Source organism: Gopherus evgoodei, chromosome 21 (assembly GCF_007399415.2).
Source record: "Gopherus evgoodei ecotype Sinaloan lineage chromosome 21, rGopEvg1_v1.p, whole genome shotgun sequence".
In the NCBI taxonomy this organism is placed as follows: Eukaryota; Metazoa; Chordata; order Testudines; family Testudinidae; genus Gopherus; species Gopherus evgoodei.
Window position 1 is genome coordinate 17838517 of NC_044342.1, and position 19663 is coordinate 17858179.

The following is a 19663-nucleotide window of genomic DNA, read 5'->3' on the forward strand; positions in this document are numbered from 1 at the left end:
GTAATCTTACCTTCTGTATAACACAGGCCAGTGAACTGCCCCAAAATAATTCCTAGAACAGATTTTTTAAGGGGAAAGGGCATGCAATCTTGATTTAAAAATAGAGATGGAGAATCCAACATAATCTTTGGTAAGTTGCTCCAGTGGTTTATGATTCTTACTGTTAAAAATTAACTCCTTATTTCTAGTCTGTATTTGTCTGACTCCAGCTTCCAGGCATCAGATCTTTTTCTACCTTTGCATGCTAGACTGAAAAGCCTCTATCAAATAGTTGTTCCCCAAGTAGGTATTTATAGACTGTGATCAAGTCATCCCTTAACCTTCTCTTAGCTCAATCTATGTAGCTGAGCACACTTTAACGCATGTTTTCTAATCCTCCAGTTATTCTCAAAAGTGACCCAGGTATTTTTGTTGTGTCAATTTTTGGTTGCCCAACTTGAGACACGTTGAAGAGGTGTAACATTCAGATAGTGGATGCTTATGTCACACTACTGGGTAACTAATCCCCCCTCCAAGCAGGATCCTTTTCTTCCAAGAATAAAATAACTCTTTGTGTTCAGTTACAAAGACGAGCATTAAAATGCTGGAAGAAGCATCCTTTACATTTATGGTTATCCTATACCTGGTGTAGTAAGATGAGGGCCTGAAACATAAACTCTTGTGTCAGAGGCCCAATCTGAGGCCTGAAGCCTGAACTAAAGTAATTCCAGGCATTGCTAAGGAAAAGCTGGGCTGTGAGCCAGAGGCAGGCCCCACTCACAGAAGATGGTAAGAATACGGTTGTTAGAAGAAGGTGCATCCACATGTAAGTGCTTATAAGAGGAACTTGTGCCAAGATGGCACCTGGACATCCCGATACGAGGACACTCCACAGAGATAACAAGGAATAGGCAGGTGCATCTTAAAGACAGGGTCAAAAGGACAGCATGATGGATAGATCTGTTTGTTTGAAACAACATGATCAAAGGGGGAGACAGCACCCTAATTCATCAAGGGGCTGTACCTCAATACCTCAGTAGGGATGAGTAATCTGTCCTGTAACTGTTTAAAAGTAGGCCCTGGAGTGCATATCTTTGGCCAGCCTAGGGGGCAGTGGAAAGTCCCACCACTGACTGAGCTAGTCCATTGCCAGGGGACACAAATTCATAGTAAGTCTTGTAGAGTCTACGGGAAACTATTACTGTGCTTCGTTTGACAATAAACCTGGCTCGGGTTCCTTTGTACCTTACTAGAGTCTGTGGTCATTGGGGTTCTCTCGGGTTTTGCTGTGTCAGCCATCTGCGCAGAGCCAGGGCAGCAAACAGAGGGAACATGCATACAGCCGACTCTTATCGTCATCGAACCAGAGCAGAGCACCACATTGATAGCTATTGACAACATCTGGTGAATGTGTGTGTGTGTGTAGGTTACACCTTCAGTGGTTTAAATAAATTACTGGAAGAATGAGTGTCAAATAGCCTGCTACTGACTGATCCTCTGGAAGATAAAAGCCTATCACTGCTGATAGAAAACTAAGTTATACAAGTGTAACAATCTGCAGTGGTGCTGAGGAGTTGGAATTCCAACTTTGCTGGAAGTCATTATACTGACAGAGCTAGAGAACTTAGGCTGAGATTTCCAAATGTCTGTCTATCTATCTTTCCTGTGCTTAAAAACCTCCAAAGATGAGAATTCCACAACTTCTCTAGGTAACCTGTTCCTCTGCTTAATTACTCACATAGTTAGAAAGATTTTTTTCCTAATATCTAACCTAAACCTTCCTTGCTGCAAATTAAGCCAATTACTTCTCATCCTACCCTCAATGGACATGGAGAACAACTGACCACCATCCTCTTTATAACTTCCCTTAACTTATGTGAAGACTGTCAGGAATCAGGGGGTAGCCGTGTTAGTCTGTATCCACAAAAACAACAAGGAGTCTGATGGCACTTTAAAGACTAACACAAGGGTAGGCAACCTATGGCATGCGTGCCGAAGGCGGCACACAAACTGATTTTCAGTGGCACTCACACTGCCCGGGTCCTGGCCACCGGTCCAGGGGGCTCTGCATTTAATTTAATTTTAAATGAAGCTTCTTAAACATTTTAAAAACCTTATTTACTTTACATAGAGCAATAGTTTAGTTATATATTATAGACTTAGATAAGAGACCTTCTAAAAATGTTAAAATGTATTACCGGCACGTGAAACCTTAAATTATAGTGAATAAATGAAGACTCGGCACACCACTTCTGAAAGGTTGCCGACCCCTAGACTAACAGATTTATTTGGGCATAAGCTTTCATGGGCAAAAAAACCCACTTCTTCAGATGTATGGGTTAAAAAAAACACTTCTTCAGATGCATCTGAAGAAGTGGGGGTTTTTTACCCATGAAAGCTTGTGCCCAAATAAATCTGTTAGTCTTTAAGGTGCCACCAGACTCCTTGTTGTTTATGTGAAGACTGTTATTGTGTCCCCACTCCGTCTTCTCTTCTGTAGATAAACATACCAAGTTCTTTCAATGTGTCCTCATATATCAGGTTTTCTAAACCGTTGATTATTTTTGGTGCTCTCCTCTGGACTATGTCCAGCTTGCTCCCAGCTTTTTTAAAATGTGGCACCGAAACTGGACACAGTGCTCCAGCTGAGGCAACCCCTGTACTTTACTCTTGTTTTTATCATATTTCATCATGTTGATTGAAGAACAGTTCCCCAGTTTATCAATATCACTTTGAATTCTAAATGACTGAGTCTAGCTGAATGGCTATAGATTCAGATAGACACCGAATAGGATTTTAAAAAGTCTAGGCAGTTTAGACACTTACCTAACTCCCACTGATGTTAATGGGACTTAGCCTCCTAAACTGCCTAAATATCTTTGACAATCTGGCCCTGTTTGCCTCTCTTTAACTGGGTCGTTAAACAGAAAAAGGCAAGAAATTTTCTAGGGCAACTCTGCTGAATTCATTGCAATCACATCAAAAATCACATTGGCTCCTTTTGTATACAGTGGTATTTTTCAAAGCATCTAACTGAGTGAGGAGCACAAATTCAATAGACACTTAGGAATTCTGGAAAACACCAGCCAATGGGAAAACTCGCTTCATATTTTATTATTATGTATTTATTTGGACTTCCAGTAAAATATACCAAAAACTGTCCATCTGTTACTTAAGATGCCTTAACTGTAAGAAGCAAAAAAACAAACACCAATCAAGCCAAAGCTGCGCTTGTAAAATCCTGTAGAACAGAAGAAAAAAGTATATCTCTGTTATATAAGTCTAGATGTTGGTATCAAAATCCTGTAGAATAGTTATTATCATTTATGAGAATGTCTGTCTGTCTGTCTGTTTATCTATATTTCTTTCTTTCTTCCTTCCTTCATTGGCTGCATAGTATCTGCACACCACGTACCACTACCTGTAAATGCTGTAGGAAATTCTTTACCGACCTGTTGAAGTTGGAAAGGTTTTTCATTAACTCCAAAAAATCCATGTGTTAATGAAGTTATGCTGTCTCTGTTGCCTTTTCAGTACTGAGCACTGGGATAACATCTCTGAACCATACTCCAGTATTTACTAGGTTAAAACAGTTGACTGAAATCATTAAGAGTCTTTTGTTGCTTCCACTGAGGTCAATGGCGAATCTCCAATTCACTTCTCATGGGTTCCCCTAAATAGAGTTGGACCAAACTCTCAGCTTCTTTGTATTGGTTCCTAAGTGTTGTAGGAGAAATCTGGCCCATGTGTCTGCTCAGTGCTAGACAGCTGACCAGTGTTAGTGGAACAGATTAAATTTCTTGTCCCCTGATCTTTCACTAATTAAGCCCTTAGGGTTACAGTTCAGGTTAGGGTGAGTTTAAGAACAGTTTTACAACTGCCTACAATGAGAACAGGGTCTGGGTTTCAGTTCTACTTTCTTGAAATGTATCTGTGAAATATATTCTGTAACTGTAAGAGATGGGACATTGAAGTTGTCTTGATCCTCAGAGTCCTGGGTCTCCTGGGAGCATAGTACTTTTTAGTGCAATAGTTATAGTGTGGGGGGTTCGCATTCATTTCACATTCCAACATTGTCTCTTTCTCTCTGTGATAGTCTCTTGCTGTCTCTTTTGGTCTGATCCTTTTCCCACTGAAGACAATGAAAAAATTCACTCTCTCTCTCTCTTAATCTGTCCCTCCACTTCTTTTTTTCTATAAGAAGGTTTCAGTTTCTCCATCCAAACAAGGGTGGGTTTTTCCCTTATTTAAAGTCATATAGTTGCATAATGGAAGTGTATTTGTCATACAGATGTAAGCAGTCAGGATGCGCTCTACCCTGACATCTGGTGGTGATTTATGGGAAGTGTGGAAAGAATGTCAGGAAATGTGAAATCTCAAATATTTGCATGGGCACACCAGCAAGGTAGCCTGGGATGGTTATTTTGACAGCTGGGATCCCCAATTTCTTTGTTATTGAGGCAGGAGGAAAAGAAAAGTGCTGTCATCCTAATTATGTGAATGAGGAACTGAGATTGCTTTATGACAGAAATGACTCAACCTAACTTAAGTAGTACTTGCTAGACAAGGGACATTGGTTCCAAAAACTCAGTGAATTGAGAGAGGCTGGGGACTGGTGTGTGTATCTGATGGTATGGGCCCCTTTTGAGGACCTGGAACACCAATTGCACAGCCTTCTCTGTTAAAGAGTAGAGCTAATTTTGATTCCATTAGGAGTCCATCTAGAGACTGCTGACCTGAATTCATGTTGGGCTAATGGTGCACCAAAACCAGGGCTCCCCTACTAAGAGCTGAAATCACTGAAAGAGCTGAGCTGAGAATCACTGAGTGCTGTGTTAACTAGTAGGGGAGCCTGAAGACCTATCGCTAAGCAGCTGACAGAGCGGAGCAGTTTGCAGTGTGTTGGAGCAGCCCATGGAACAGTGAGGAGAGGAGTGAAGCGGTTTGCAGGGACAGCTGGAGGAGCGGCACATCTGGTGTGGTGGAGCTGATCATGGTGAAGGCTGCAGCAGAACTCCACAGAGAGGTGGAGCAGTTGGCACTGGCCCACGTAAGGTGCCCCTTAACACCCTGTGTGGACTCCCCCCTGCCCCAGTTCCACTCAGGCTGGGGAGGTAAAACTCTGCAGATAAACTCTTGAATTCTGGGATGGCACTGACCAGAGACTTTTGGCTTGTTGGACTTTGGGGTGATTTAAGACCTTAAGGGGGAAAGGACATTGCCAAACGTACTTGGAGGTGGGTTTTTGTTTATGGTTTGTGTATAATCCTGTTTGTGGTGTTTCTCCAATGGGATGCCACATTGTTTCCTTCCTTTTTTTAAAGGATTTTGCTACACTCAGACTCCATGCTTGCAAGAGGGGAAGCATTGCCTCCTAAAGGCACCCAGGGCGGTGTGGTATGTAAGTGTTCCAGGTCACTGGGTGGGGGCTCGAGCCGGTTATGCATTGTGTTATTGAAACGGAACCCCTGGATACTGAACCCGGCCCTTGTTGCTGCCAACTCAGAGGGGCAGAAGGTTTACACAAGCATGAAGCAAAAATAAAATAACATGCAATAAAATAATAGATGAGAGCCTGAAGTGCCTACTCAGTTTTCAGACAATCACAGGAGCAGTTCTGTGATTCACAACACCTGAGTTAGGTGCCTAGAATCCCTGTAAATGAATGGGGAAAGCTAGGTACCTTAGACTGCGAGTCACAAAAGCCGAGTTGGGAGCCACTGAGCTAGTCAGTTTAAGACCAGGACCGGTGAAAGGATGTTTCTCACCCTAGGCAAAACTTCCACCTTGCTCCCTCCCTGCGCTCCCACCCTGAGGCGCCCCCACCCCTGGCAGATCCTCCCCTCCGCCCTGAGGCAACCCCCCCCGATTCACCCCTGGTCCGCCTCCACCCCGAGCACACCATCGCTGCTTCACTTCTCCCACCTCCCAGGCTTGTGGTGCCAATCAGCTTAGGCACCGCAAGCCTGGGAGGCGGGAGAAGTGACGCAGCCACAGTGTGCTCGGGGAGGAGGTGGGGCAGGGGTGAGCTGGGGCGGGGAGTTCTCCTGCGTGCCCCCCCTTGCTTGCTGCAGGCGACCCTCCCCGCGCTCTCTTGCCCCAGCTCCCTCTGCCTAAATGCCGGCAGTCACCGGGGTGGCCAAAGATCCAGCCGCCGCGGTCACTGCCGAAGAAAATGGCACCCCCCAAATCCTAGCGCCCTAGGCGGCCCCCTAGGTGACCTAAATGGTTGCACCAGCCCTGTTTAAGACACTGACGAAAGGCATGTGTCCTACAGTCTGCCCCCTCACAGAGTTATGTGACTCCCTCTGCCTATAATTCTCAGTGCTGAAACCACTTTTAATAGAGTTAAGCACCCTAATGGATTAAGTCCATGAGTAAAATGTACTCACATAAGGAAATCTTCTGGCTGAGTTGCACTGGCATTGTACGTGTGATGTCATGATGTGATCAACGTTATTCAGCTGAGGACATGGAACAACTTTTTTGAGGAAAGTAAGGGTGAGACTATGTGTGTCAATACCAACAGTGACTATTTGTGCCACTAAGCTTGGAGAAAGGTACTTGTGTGTGTGTAAGCACAGTATATCTGTGACAATAAATAGATCTATTTATCTGAGAAAGGTGGAATAAGAGCCAATGGTTAGAAACTGAAGCCAGACAAAATCAAATTACAAATAAAGCTCTCATTTTTACCAGTAGTGGTGATTAACCTTTGGCACAAACTACTGAGGAAAGGGGTGGATTCTTCATCTGTTGATGTCTTCAGATTAAGTCTGTATTCCTTGCTGGAAGACGTGCTTTAGAGAAACACAAGTCATGCTCTAGGGCTTGTCTACTTGGTGGGGCAATGCACACTTATAAGTGTGTGATACCTGAAGCTCATTAAAGTGTTGCATTTTAATTCATTTATGTAGACCCTGCTGGCACACACTAAAGGTTCCCTAGTGCGCTTTAACTTAGTCCTCTTTCAAACAGCACTGTGTTAAAGACCACCAGGGAGCACACCAGCAGGGTCTCTGCAGACCAATTAATGTGAGCTTTAGAAATCACACCACTGTAAGTGAGCATTATCCACCATGTAGACCATACCTCACTCCAACATAAGTTATTAGGCTCAATAAAGGATTAACTGAGTGAAATGTAATGCTCTGTGCACTGCAGGAGCTCAGACTAGTTGGTCACATGGTCCCTTCTGGCCTGATACTCTGTGACTCTGTGAAAACAGTGATGAGGAAGTGAGACTGAAGCGCTCATGTGAACAGGGCCTGGGGCTTGGACTGATAATGTGAGCAAGCTCTAGTCATGTGTGATAGTTCATGGGAATGGGTTTGCTCTGGGCATTAGTAGGGCTGCTCATGTGAGTGGGGCTCATTGGGGGAAGGGGGTGTCTATCCATCTATTTAAATAATCCATCCATCCACCTACTATATCTATCCACCTGCTCTATGTATCAGTCCCTCTATCTACTCTATCCTTCCATCCATCCACATAATTATCCAATAACCTTCTCTTCCTGTTGATCTACCTATCCATTCCTCAGTTCTTCATTTGCATGTTTCAAGGGAACTCAAGGAAGTTAGGTGCGCCAATAGGGTGCCTTAGTTTAGGCTAATTTTACAACCCTAGCCTTCATTGCCGTAGGTGTATTTGAATAGGATTTAGGACATTTGGAAACCATTGCCAGCTCTGGCACTGACTTACTTTGTGAACTTGGACAATTCACTTCATTTCTCCTCCAGGTCTCTACTTTCCCTCCTGAAATTTCTCTCTTGTCTATTTAGACCTTGAGCTCTTCCAGGCAAGAACTGATCCACACTGTGTGTTTGTCCAGTGCCTGGCACAATGGGACCTGATCTCTGCTGAGACCTTGAGCCACTGAAGTAATATAAGTCATAGAATTATAGAATCAAAAGACTGGAAGGGACCTCAAGAAGTCATCTAGTCCAGTCCCCTGCACTCGTGGCACAACTAACTCTCATCTAGACCAGTAGTCCCCAAGCACTTTATACACACATCCTTGCCCCTATCCTCCCACCTAATCCAGAGCCAGGACCAGGAGCGAGGCCTCAATTCTGGGAAGGGAGATGCAGACGGGGTAAGGAGGCTGAGGCTGGGGCCACAGCTGGGGGCAGGGCTGGGAGCAGTGTCTCCACCAGGCCAGGAACTGGGGCCCCTGGCACGGGGCTGGTGGCAGGGACCCCAAGTGTTGGGCCGGCAGGTCGCCAGTCATGGGGCTGGTAACTAGGGCCAGCAGCCAGGGCCAGGACTGGAGCTGGGTGGTGCTCCCTTCCCACACCTTGTGGGTGCTGTCCTGAGCCCCAGCCATGCACCCCTGAACATTCTCCAGTTTGAGGACCTCTGATCTAGACCATCCCTGATAGGTGATATTTCAACAGCTTCTTCACCATCACCATCACCATCACCATCACCATCATCATCATCATCATCAGGTTTTTGGGTTCTAAACTCTCCTAAATGTAAGAGCACTCTATCCTGCAGGGTTGGTTCAGGCCCATCACCATTCAGAACACCCCACCAATAAATGAGGTAATAGTTATCAAGCCAACTCTATGTGTATAGTTACATCAGGTAATAATGAGTCCCCAGGAAACAAGCCCCTTGGGGAGAAGGCCACATAAACATCTCATGATGCCATAAATATGTTACCAGACACCTCAGAGAAGGACAGCAACATTGCCAGATCACATCAACTCACTTAACCCCAATACTAAAACTATACTAGCAAGTTTTATGGTATGATTAAGGTAATGTGTAATTTTGCCTGTAATTGCTACCATCAGATGGCTCTGTTGAAATGTTCCAGTGCTGATGAGTAAATCCTGATAAGAAGATGAAACCAACCCTGTTTTGCTGTCAGTAGGAAACCCTCACTCTGGCAGAGAAAGGTAAAGATTTTCATGAGATAAGTTTAGCAGTATTCTCTCCCTCCAGATGTTGACATTCTTTCACCTATTTCTATGTTGCTCCAAAAGGCAAACTTTACACACCATTGTCGGTAATTTACTTTCTTAAAATGTTGAAATAACTAGCAGATTCGTATTTCCAGAGACGTAAAACTTGCTTCATTATTAATCCTGGTTACTGTTCTATCTATCTATCTATCTATCTATCTAATCTATTACATTTTTGTAGTGCACTGTTGAAAGATTAAGAGAACGTTTTAACACCTTTGGTGTCTCATGTACTCTTCATTTTTGTTGTCTTGTCTTCCTTCCCACCCTGTTGGTTGCCTCCACAGTGAGTTCTCCTCCTTTCACTCCCCGGAAACTATCCTTTACCAAAAGACTCTGATGAATATTTTTCCAGCTTCATCCAAGGGGTGTTTCTTTAGGGTTACTCTTCCTGGTTTGTCAATAGCCTTCCACATGGTGCATCACTAGCTCTTCAATGCTTTCCTTTGGCCTCCTGTATAACTAGGTTTGGTAAAAATTCATTTTTTAAATATATAATTTAAAGGACAAATGCATAGTACTTCACTTAGGAAGGAACAATCAGTTGCACACATACAAAATGGGAAATGACTGCCTAAGAAGGAGTGCTGCAGAAAGGGATCTGGGAGTTACATATCGTGGATCACAAGCAAAATATGAGTCAACAGTGTAACACTGTTGTAAAAAGATGAACATCATTCTGGGATTTATTAGCAGGAGCACTAAGCAAGACATGAGAAGTAATTTTTCCACTCTACTCTGTGATGATTAGGCCTCAACTGAAGTATTGTGTCCAGTTCTGGGCCCCATATTTTAGGAAAGATGTGGCCAAATATGAGAAAGTCCAGAGCAGAGCAACAAAAATGATTTAACATCTAGAAAACATGACCTATGAAGAAAGATTGAAAGAACCAGGTTTGTTTAGTCTTGAGAAGAGAAGACAGTGGGGAGACATGATAACAGTTTTCAAGTACATAAAAGGTTGTTACAGGGAGGAGAGAAAAGAATTGTTCTTAACCTCTGAGGACAGGACAAGAAGTAATTGTCTTCAATTGCAGCAAGGGTGGTTTAGGTTGGGCATTAGGAAAGATTTAATAACTGTCAGGGAGGTTAAGCACAGGAACAAATTGCCTAGGGAGGGTGTGGAATCTCCATCATTGGGGGTTTTTAAGAACAGATCAGACAAACGCTCATCTGGGATGGTCTAGTAATGACGTAGCCTTGCCCTGAGTGTAAGGGATTGGACTAAATGACCTCTCAAGGTCCCTTCCTGTCCTATGATTCTATGAGTCTATGATTTTCTAAGTCACAAAGGGGATAATCAATTAATTCACCTTTTTGCCTTTGAAACTCTCCCCTCAGTATCACAAGATGTTACGAATGGTGAGGAACTATAAGATTAACATCTAGAATGTTCAGACCTCTGTGATAAAACAGAGAAAAATGGATCACAATTGATCTGATTTGGAGGTCATGTAGGAAATAGATAAAAACGATTGATAAGTTCTGCTCTTATTTATACCAGCGGACGACCCATTGGAGTCAAGTTGCTGGTTTCACTACTCTGGTTCCATTATTCTGGTGAAACTCCATAGGTTTCCGTGGAGTTGCATTGACATAAAACTAGAACAACACAGTAGTGAACCAGGCACAATGTGTGTATGAGTAGCATTTTCAGCCATCCTCTTGCTTTAGCTTATACAGTATTTATATTACAAGTATGGATAGAATTTGATAAGGATTTAGAGATCCAACTTCTATTGCCTTTCAATGGATCTTGGGCACCTAACTCCCTTTGAAATAGAGTTCTCTGAGAATTTTTTACAAAATATTTTTTGCTGAAACATGCTGGTTCATGTAAACTGAATTCATACATGGGAAAATGAGTGAATTTCTGATGGGTTTCAATTAATTTCTTTGCTCACAAAATGGACATCTTCTAAACAAAGCAGTTCAGTTGAAAATGACTTTTTTATTTCAAAATTAAACTTTATTTAGAAAGAATAAAAAGGTTAAATTCAAATGAAGCATTTTTCAGAATTATCAAAACAAAACATTTTTATTGCCTCAAACTGTTTGATTGGTTGATTGATTCATTCATTAATTGAATTACTTGGTCTGTTGGTTCACAAAAGATTTTTTGGCCTGATTCAAGATGGGAATATTTTTTTCTGAAATCTCAAAAATTCTTACTGGATGGGAAAAACATTTCAAACCCAGCCCCAGTTAGAGGCTGTGAAAACCACAGTCCAAACAATGTTCTAGTTACTTTTGTGTTTTTTTTCATTCGTGTATGTTTTGCAGATCACAGACTTCTACTGGCTTCCACTTGTACTCTGACACTGGCTTGAAATAACAGAGAGCTTCCATCACACTATATTTCTCAGAGATTTTAATATCTTGCTCATAGTCAGTGGCTGCCTCAGGAACAGAAGGTGGATCATAAATGGGGTAGTCCAGAAGGTGACACTTCTGACCACTTTCCATGACAATCAGACTGATAGGAAATACTACCTTGCCTGCAGCGTGAATTCCACTGAACATAATTAAACTTACCAAAGAGGACAGAAAATCTGAAGGCTTTCGGAGAACTGGCTTACTCTCTTCATAACCTTTTTCAGACTCAGAGTAAAAATGTTTAGAAGAATGTGTTGCAAATATGGCAATTTCCTGCAATATCCTTGAAAAACCTTATTGAATTAAGTTTAAGTATCTTTGGAGTCCATTGTATTAAATGAATGGTTTATACTTTATTGTGGGCCAGGATTATCTGTAACCTCTCCAGAGTGGGAGAGGAGTGGTGAACCTTTGGCAGTAGTATGAGCTTCAAAGGATTGTACTTAGGAATGGGCCAGATAAGAATATAGTTTTAGAACATATACTGATAAGTGGCTTTCCTGGGAAGCTCCAGCCATTTGAAGCTATATCCTGAGCAGAAAGCTATTCTCGGCTGATTACCTATTCCTGGAATCTAAAAAACAAAGGTCCAGTTTGTATAAAGGAGTGGCAAAAGTTTTCATGAATGTGTGAGTTCTGAGCTAATGCTGTTATGAACTTGTAATCTGGGAAAAACCCTTTGGTGAGTTGGGAAGGAACGACTCCTAGCAGAGCCCTTGCTGGAGTTGAGGTAATCTCTGGTTATCTTATGAGCATGCATATAGGTTCTTTTATTATTTTAATATGTTTTCTCTGTAACGCTTTCACCTTAAGAGTAAACGTTCTTGCTTAGAAAGAATTGCATGGTAACATATCGCTGGGGGGAATGAATCCATTTGTAGGCTTGGAAGAGAAAAGAAAGCACAGACGTAGGCCTGCTAAGGCTTACTGAGGAAAGCAGAAGGTAGGCAGGGCTTGAAGCCCTCTGGTAAAGAGGGAGAGACATGAGTCTCTACCCCGGAGAAGTGACAACTGAGGAACTGAGAGCATAGAGTGGGTGCCCTTGGTGGAACAAAAGGGGGGAAATATAGATTAAGTTGCCCTGAATGGTGACAGAATGACCTGGGCCAACCAGACTGTGGTCACTGAGTTAATTCTCCTAGGGTTCTCCACTCTCCCCCAGCTCCAGTGCCTGCTCTTTGCGATATTCCTGGCTGCTTACGTGATAACCCTAATGGGTAACATTCTCATCATCCTCATCACAACAGCGGATCCTGCTCTTCATAGCCCGATGTACTTCTTCCTTCGGAACTTGTCCTGCCTGGAGATCTGTTTCACCTCAATCATCATCCCTAAGCTGCTGGCGAACCTCCTGTCTGCCAATCAAACCATCTCCTTCCATGGCTGCATCTTGCAGATGTATTTCTTCTTCTTCTTTGGCAGCACAGAGTGCTTCCTCCTGGCCGCCATGGCCTACGACCACTATGTGGCAATATGCAACCCCCTGCGCTATACAGTTGTCATGAATAGGAGGATTTGCATCCAGCTGGCAGTGACTTCATGGGTCTCAGGAATTCCTGTAGGAACAGTGCAGATGACTTGGCTGTTCAGTTTCCCCTTCTGTGGTCCCACTGAAATCAACCACTTCTTCTGTGACAGCCCCCCAGTGTTGAAACTGGTGTGTGGAGACACCTACCTATTTGAGATGTATGCTGTGACTGGCACCATTGTAATTGTATTGTTCCCCTTCATCTTCATCCTGGTCTCCTATGTCTGCATCATCACTACCATCCTGAGGATACCCTCAGCTGAAGGCAGACTCAAGACCTTCTCCACCTGCTCCTCTCACCTCATGGTGGTGACTCTGTTCTACAGCACATGTGGTTTGACCTATTTCCGACCTAAATCCAGCTGCTCCCCAGACACCAAGAAGCTGCTCTCTCTCTCCTACACAGTCTTCACACCCATGTTAAACCCATCATCTACAGCCTGAGGAACAAAGAGGTGAAGGGGGCCATCAGGAAAATGCTGGGCTGGCAAATATGTTCAAGGCAATTTTGATTTTTTTTTCCCCAGGCAGGTAAATGTTTCAGTTAACTCAAAGGCTGTTACCATGTGGCCTTTGGTATCATACATGGAGAGAATACAGATCTCAAACTGTATTGTTTTTGTTGGGACTTTCAAAAGGGCAACAGGGGTCAATTGGAGATAGGTCTCCAAATTCCTTACGTCTATTGTAAGTCCTATACTTAGTTTTAATATAAACACATCACGCATCATGGATCCAATTTGAATGGAAATTTGGGTGCCCAAGTCTCTTAGTCTCCTTTAAAAATCTCAGCTTATATTTTAAACAAGGACCATGAATGGGATTCTGAGCTCAGATACACCTCTGAATATCTAGAGTAACTCCAGATTTATACCACTTGAAATGAAATGAGAATGAAGCCTCTTCTTTCCTGGTGTACCTGTAACTTGTCCATGTGATGTTTCTTCCCATGACTATATCTTGCTTCTCTCTTCTGCATGAGTTCTCTGCTGGCTTCCAAGTTGATTCTAAGATGACCATTTTGACATGTGGGCTGGAAGTTAGGCATCCAGTTCTGACTGAGTTCCAAGGGTATTTAGGCACCTTACTACTTTAACCAACTCAGATTCCCTGCCATAAAACTCTGTCTAATGGATCCATAGGTCACCCTCTGCCACACTTAAAGTCAGTGGAAATAACAGAGCTGGAGCCTCATTGGTCTATGGGAGGAGGCGTTTTGTCAGGTTGTTATATATGAGGGTCCCACATCTTTGGAACTCATAGCCCCTGTGCTCCAACTTGTCATGAGTTTGTCAACCTTCAGGGCACAGAACAAGTGTCATCTTTCTCTGCTGCACACAGGGAGATGTGGGATGGGCTAGGGCTGGGTAAACTTGCTGTGGAACACTGGTGAGAGATTCTGGGAGCTGGGTGTGGTGGGATGAGGTCTCAGTTTCTGTCAGATATATATTGCTGCTGAGTTGTTTGACCTTGTGGTATTTGACTGGGTTTAATTGTTGAAAAGTACTTTTGAAAAGATTTTCAAGGCCACCCAGAGATTTGATAGGGTGTTATTTTATTGTAGAGCGGAAAGTATTTAAATGAGTAAACAAATAAATAGGGTTTGGCTAGAACAAAATGAGAACCAGAAATAAATATAAATATTCATCCATGTCTGATTAATTATTATTCTTACACAGAGGTCCCAGTGAGCATGAAGAAATGAGACTGGATCATTCCCCCTCTGCAGTCGCACAAAATAACACTATTTATTCACTCTTTTCTAACAAACTGCTCTCATCACTAGATTTTATTCAGGTTTCTCTCATGATGTAGGCCGTAAAATAACTGCACAACATCAGTGGATCAATGTTAGGCTACAGCAGCTGGGAATCTGGCCCTATGGCTATAGTGGAGCTATGATAATTTTCACCACATGTGAAAGTGGTCCATCACTAGTAGTTGACACAGGGCTGCATTTATAGCTTTGCTACATTTCCTTGAGAACAGCTTTTATAGAGAAGGTGAAGCTAGGATAGCATAGTCCTATGAATGTATTAAAAATTGTGTCCTGTCAAGCACAGAAGCAGGCAGGCAAACACCTCTGAGAACAATCGTTGATTTAAAATCAATATTAGGGAGAGAAGGAAACCAGGGGAAATTATCAAAAGCACAAGGTGCAGTTTGGTGCCCCACCAACACTAAAATTTCCCCCCAGTTATATAGGCACAGGAATCATGGGACCATATCTGTGAATTTGAGTAAAGAAAGTCAAACAGCAGTTTACTGAGTCATTCCCTAAACAAAAAGAGAAGGTGACACAGAAGCAGCAGTCCCAGCTGTGGTTTAAGGGGATTTATTGAAGGTAAGTAAAGTGGCTCTGCTGTGGAGGCGCCACTACTAATTCCAGACATGGGTGAGGATGTCCATGGGCTGCAGTAAAGGGAGTTATTGTCTAGAGATATTTAAATCCTTCCAATGAACTAGGATTCATTTGTAATGGATCCTGCCATGCTACTCAGATGAGAAATGGACACCCACCACTGCCAGTGATTTACCTCATTAGACACATAAAATTGTCCAGTGTCCTCCAGGTTCCTCCAGGGGCAGGGAGCTGAAACTGACCTCACCCGTCTCATTACTGTTTGTGAAATTGATACTCCCCAGCTGTTGCACTCTATTGAAACAGGAACAACAGCTCTTTTATTCCGTTACCTTTAACCAACTGCCTCCAGTTTGGACCCGGTTTCTCCTCACTGAAGACTCTAATAACCTCTTTATAGCTAAATACAATTGAAGCTTACTTTACTCTCATCCTTCTGATGTGTCAGCTGCCCTGAGCAATATAGACACTGTGCTCTCTGCTCTATCTCTTCGTTGGCTTCCCTGCCACTGCACATTCCTCCTAAGCCTCTATCTTCTTCTTTACTTGAATTATTATTATTAATCATAATAATTCATGCCTGCAATGGTCATATATGTCTGGGCCTAATCCAATGAGTAATTCTCGTTCAGATGAATAATTTTTCCCATCAAGGATTAATTCTCTTCTTTTTAGTGACATAAACTCCAACTTTGAAAGATTAGGCTCTAAGCCTCTGACAGTGAAGAACTATATCTGAGAGCAGCAATTCTTTAGTGACTGATCCTGCAAATTTTACCACTGATTTGGTAGCACAAGTGATCACATTTCATTCTATGGTGCTAGGCACTTTTCTAAAGTGGATGGCTGGAATTCTGAAAGAATCCTGATGGGTTTATGTGCCCAGATCCCATTGATTGGTCAGTGCAGAACAATGCATGCAAAAATAGTGTGTATAGACCAAACTTGTTGTGACACATGCCTAGATGAGAAAGAAAGTGAGGACTTTTAAACAAGTTTAAAAAAAGATTAAATATATTTCTTTTAACTCCAAATTGCTTTATCTGGCTATTCTCCAGCTGTTTCCCCAAACTGTCCTCCAGATGAAGATAAGAACATAACAGTGGTCAGACCAAAGGTCCATCTAGCCTAGTATTCTGTCTTCCGACAGTGGTCAATGCCAGGTGCCCGAGAGGGAATGAACAGAACAGGCAATCATCAAGTGAGTCATCCCCTGTTGCTCATTCCCATCTTCTGGCAAACAGAGACTAGAGACATCATCCCTGTCCATCCTGGCTAATAGCTGTTGATGGACCTACCCTCCATGAACTTATCTAGTTATTTTTTGAACTCTGTTATAGTCTTGGCCTTCACAACATCTTCTGGCAAGGAGTTCCACAGGTTGATTGTGTATTGTGTGAAAAAATACTTCCGTTTGTTTGTTTTACACCGATTGCCTAACAGTAAGCATGACAACTTTTAGGTGGACAGGAATGTTTATCCCCCTCCTGCCTCCAAAAATTGCAGCGTGTAATCTCAATCTCCAGATGATGGGAACTGAAAATAAGTCGAGCTGCCCTGAGCTACACAGCTAAGAATCAGGCTCCTTGTACATTTAGACAGAGATTTTCACAGGCACCAGATGGAGTCAGTCAACCAGGTCTCATTGACTTTCGATGGGAGTTGGATGACACATTCCCTTAAGTACCTTTGAAAACTGATTTGCTTCAGCGATGCAGTCACTGATGGTTTATCTGGAGTGGACTAGTGGAGAGTGTCCTGGATGGGAGCAAGAGGCCCTGAGTTATTCCCTCCTGTTTAAAATTAATTATAGCTCTTTCCTGCTCTGAACCATTTTCCAACAGAAAATGCTGATTTGACAGAATCAAATTGTTCTACAGGAATATATTGATTCTTTCTAAGGTTTCAATGGTAATAAGCCAGGCTTGCTCTGAATCTGCTTCTCTGGCTTCCCACCAGCTGTCCACCTCCCAAGAATTTCCAAACAGAAATTTCAGGTCCTGCACAGCTCTCTGTGTAGCTGTTGAGTTAGAGTAGCAAATTTACCTGAACTGATCATTTCTTTCTTGTTTAGGGATTATGTTGGCTGCATGTGTCATAAACAGATAGCTAAGGGTTAACGTCCCTTTCACCTGGAAAGAAGTAATCTGAACCACCTGACCAGAGGACCAATCAGGAAACAGGATTTTTTATAACTCTGAGTGGAGGGAATTTTGTGTCTTGAGTTCTTTGTCTTCTGCCTGTATGCTCTCTCGGATGAGAAGTTTTTCTATTTCCTGCTTTCTAATCTTCTGTTTCCCAGTTGTGAGTACCAAAGATCAGATAGGGATTTATATGTTCTTTTGTATTTACATGTCTATAATTGCTGAAGTGCTTTGAATTGTATTCTTTTTGAATAAGGCTGTTTATTCATATTTCTTTTAAGCAATTGACCCTGTATTTGTCACCTTAATACAGAGAGACCATTTGTATGTATTTTTCTTTCTTTTTCTATAAAGCTTTCTTTTAAGACCTGTTGGAGTTTTTCTTTTGTGGGGAACTTCAGGGAATTGGGTCTGCAGCTCACCAGGGAATTGGTGGGAGGAAGAAGTCAGGGTCTGTATGTGTTAGATTTACTAGCCTGATTTTGCATTCCCTCTGGGTGAAGAGGAAAGTGCTTTTGTTTTCAGGACTGGAATTACAGAGGGTGGACTCCCTCTGCTTAGATTCACGGAGGTTGCTTCTGTGTATCTCTCCAGGAGCACCTGGAGTGGGGAAGGGAAAAGTTTTATTTCCCTTTGTTGTGAGACTCAAGGGTTTGGGTCTTGGGGTCCCCAGGGAAGGGTTTCGGGGGGACCAGAGTGCCCCAAAACACTCTAAATTTTTTGGGTGGTGGCAGCAGTACCAGGTCCAAGCTGGTAACTAAGCGTGGAGGTTTTTCATGCTAACCCCCATATTTTGGACGCTAAGGTCCAAATCTGGGACTAGTTTATGACAGCATGTCGAACCAATAACAACTCCCACATCCCGCCCCACTTGTTGTTATTGTTATTTCTTTGTATGATCATAATAGGTTGAGGCCTTAGCCCATGACCATGACCCCATTGTGCTAGGTATTGTACAAGCTCAGAACAAAAGAGAGCTTACAATATAAGATAAGAGACAACAGATGGAGACAGAGAGACAAAAGGGGAAGTACAAGAAGCAATGAGACAATGAGACTTGTTCCATCAGCTGGGCTCTTTTAATTTTTTTTTTAATTATTCCTTTGATGGGGAAAAAATTGTCTACTTTGTGTTTTATTTCATGTTTTCATTTTTACTGTTCTTCATTATGATTAGTCCTTGGTCTTCCTTGTCATTCTCTTTATTTTTGTGTCTTTCATATTCTTCATAAGGCTCTTGTCTTCCCGATGAGTGTGTGGGTGTGCGTGGGTGTGGGTGGGGCCTGGGTAGTGTGGGGGTGTGCATGTTTCTGTGTGTGTTGTAACACTGAACCTCTTTCCCCCCTCTTCTGTTTTGTTTCACTGTTTTCTTTGTATTTTATGTTTTTTTCAGACTCCAGTCATTGTTGGGTTAGGTGGGCAGGTGATGGCTGGTGTTGCAGGCCTGTGATAGAGAGGAGTTCTCACTAGATGATCTGATGGGCCCTTCAGGCCATGAACTCTATTGCTCTATGGTTGTATCATTTATTTTATTTTTTTGTTTTTTCACCATCCTGGTTTTCTGGGGTGGGGGGTTGTTGTTTGTTTCTTTTTTTGTTTTTTCTTTCTAGGGCCTGACACCGGCAATCCTGACTTGTCAACCTAGTAGCATGTTGTAATTTTTGAAAACAAATAAAGAAGAGTATTTAATTTCTACATGTGCCTCTGCCGGTCAGCAGTTGTAGACTCTTTTCCGTTTAAGTGAAGCAAGTATGAGAGGGGGACAAAGATGTGTGTTACGCATTTAAGCAACATCAACTGAATTAAGTTTGATGGTGGGAATCATATGAAAACTATAGTCCCCCTCCCCTCCGTTTCTCAGTTTTTTTTCTCTCATGCAGAACACATTCTTCTGGATGGTATCTGCTCCTTTCGTCCATCATTACCCTAAAGAGGTGTAAAAGGGAACGAGCATGACACTGCATTTTGATGATGTTTTGAGATACAGTGGATCTTTGCCAAGTCTTAGCCATACCGACTGTTGTCTAACTTGAACTGGGAACTGGAGAAAAACGTTTCTGAAGAGGAATTGAAAGAACCTATCATTATACTAGAATTCTGGAGACAGCAAACCCCACCTCCCCAGCAGATCGAATTCAAGAAGACCCAGGCTATGCTCTCAGTTACATATATACAGAAGCTCTGATGTTGTTCAAGAAAAAACACAGGGCAGAATTTATTCCTAGATCTTTCTTTATCATGACTCCAGATTAAAAATGCTTTTTTTTTTTAAATATGGCATGAGATTACCGTCAAGCCCC

The 19663-nt window shown here is 42.6% G+C and overlaps 1 protein-coding gene across 1 annotated transcript; it reads left to right on the top strand.

The window, feature by feature from the left end:
• The first annotated feature begins 12395 nt into the window (after positions 1-12395).
• Positions 12396-13302, top strand: LOC115638216 (olfactory receptor 10A5-like). Its single transcript, XM_030539792.1, has one exon. It carries the CDS (start codon positions 12427-12429, stop codon positions 13300-13302), a length of 876 nt encoding a protein of 291 aa, XP_030395652.1. The 5' UTR covers positions 12396-12426.
• The last annotated feature ends 6361 nt before the right edge of the window (positions 13303-19663 follow it).

Excerpts from the sequence above, each read along its gene's own strand:
- LOC115638216 (XM_030539792.1), top strand. The coding sequence starts at position 12,427 with ATGACCTGGGCCAACCAGACTGTGGTCACTGAGTTAATTCTCCTAGGG.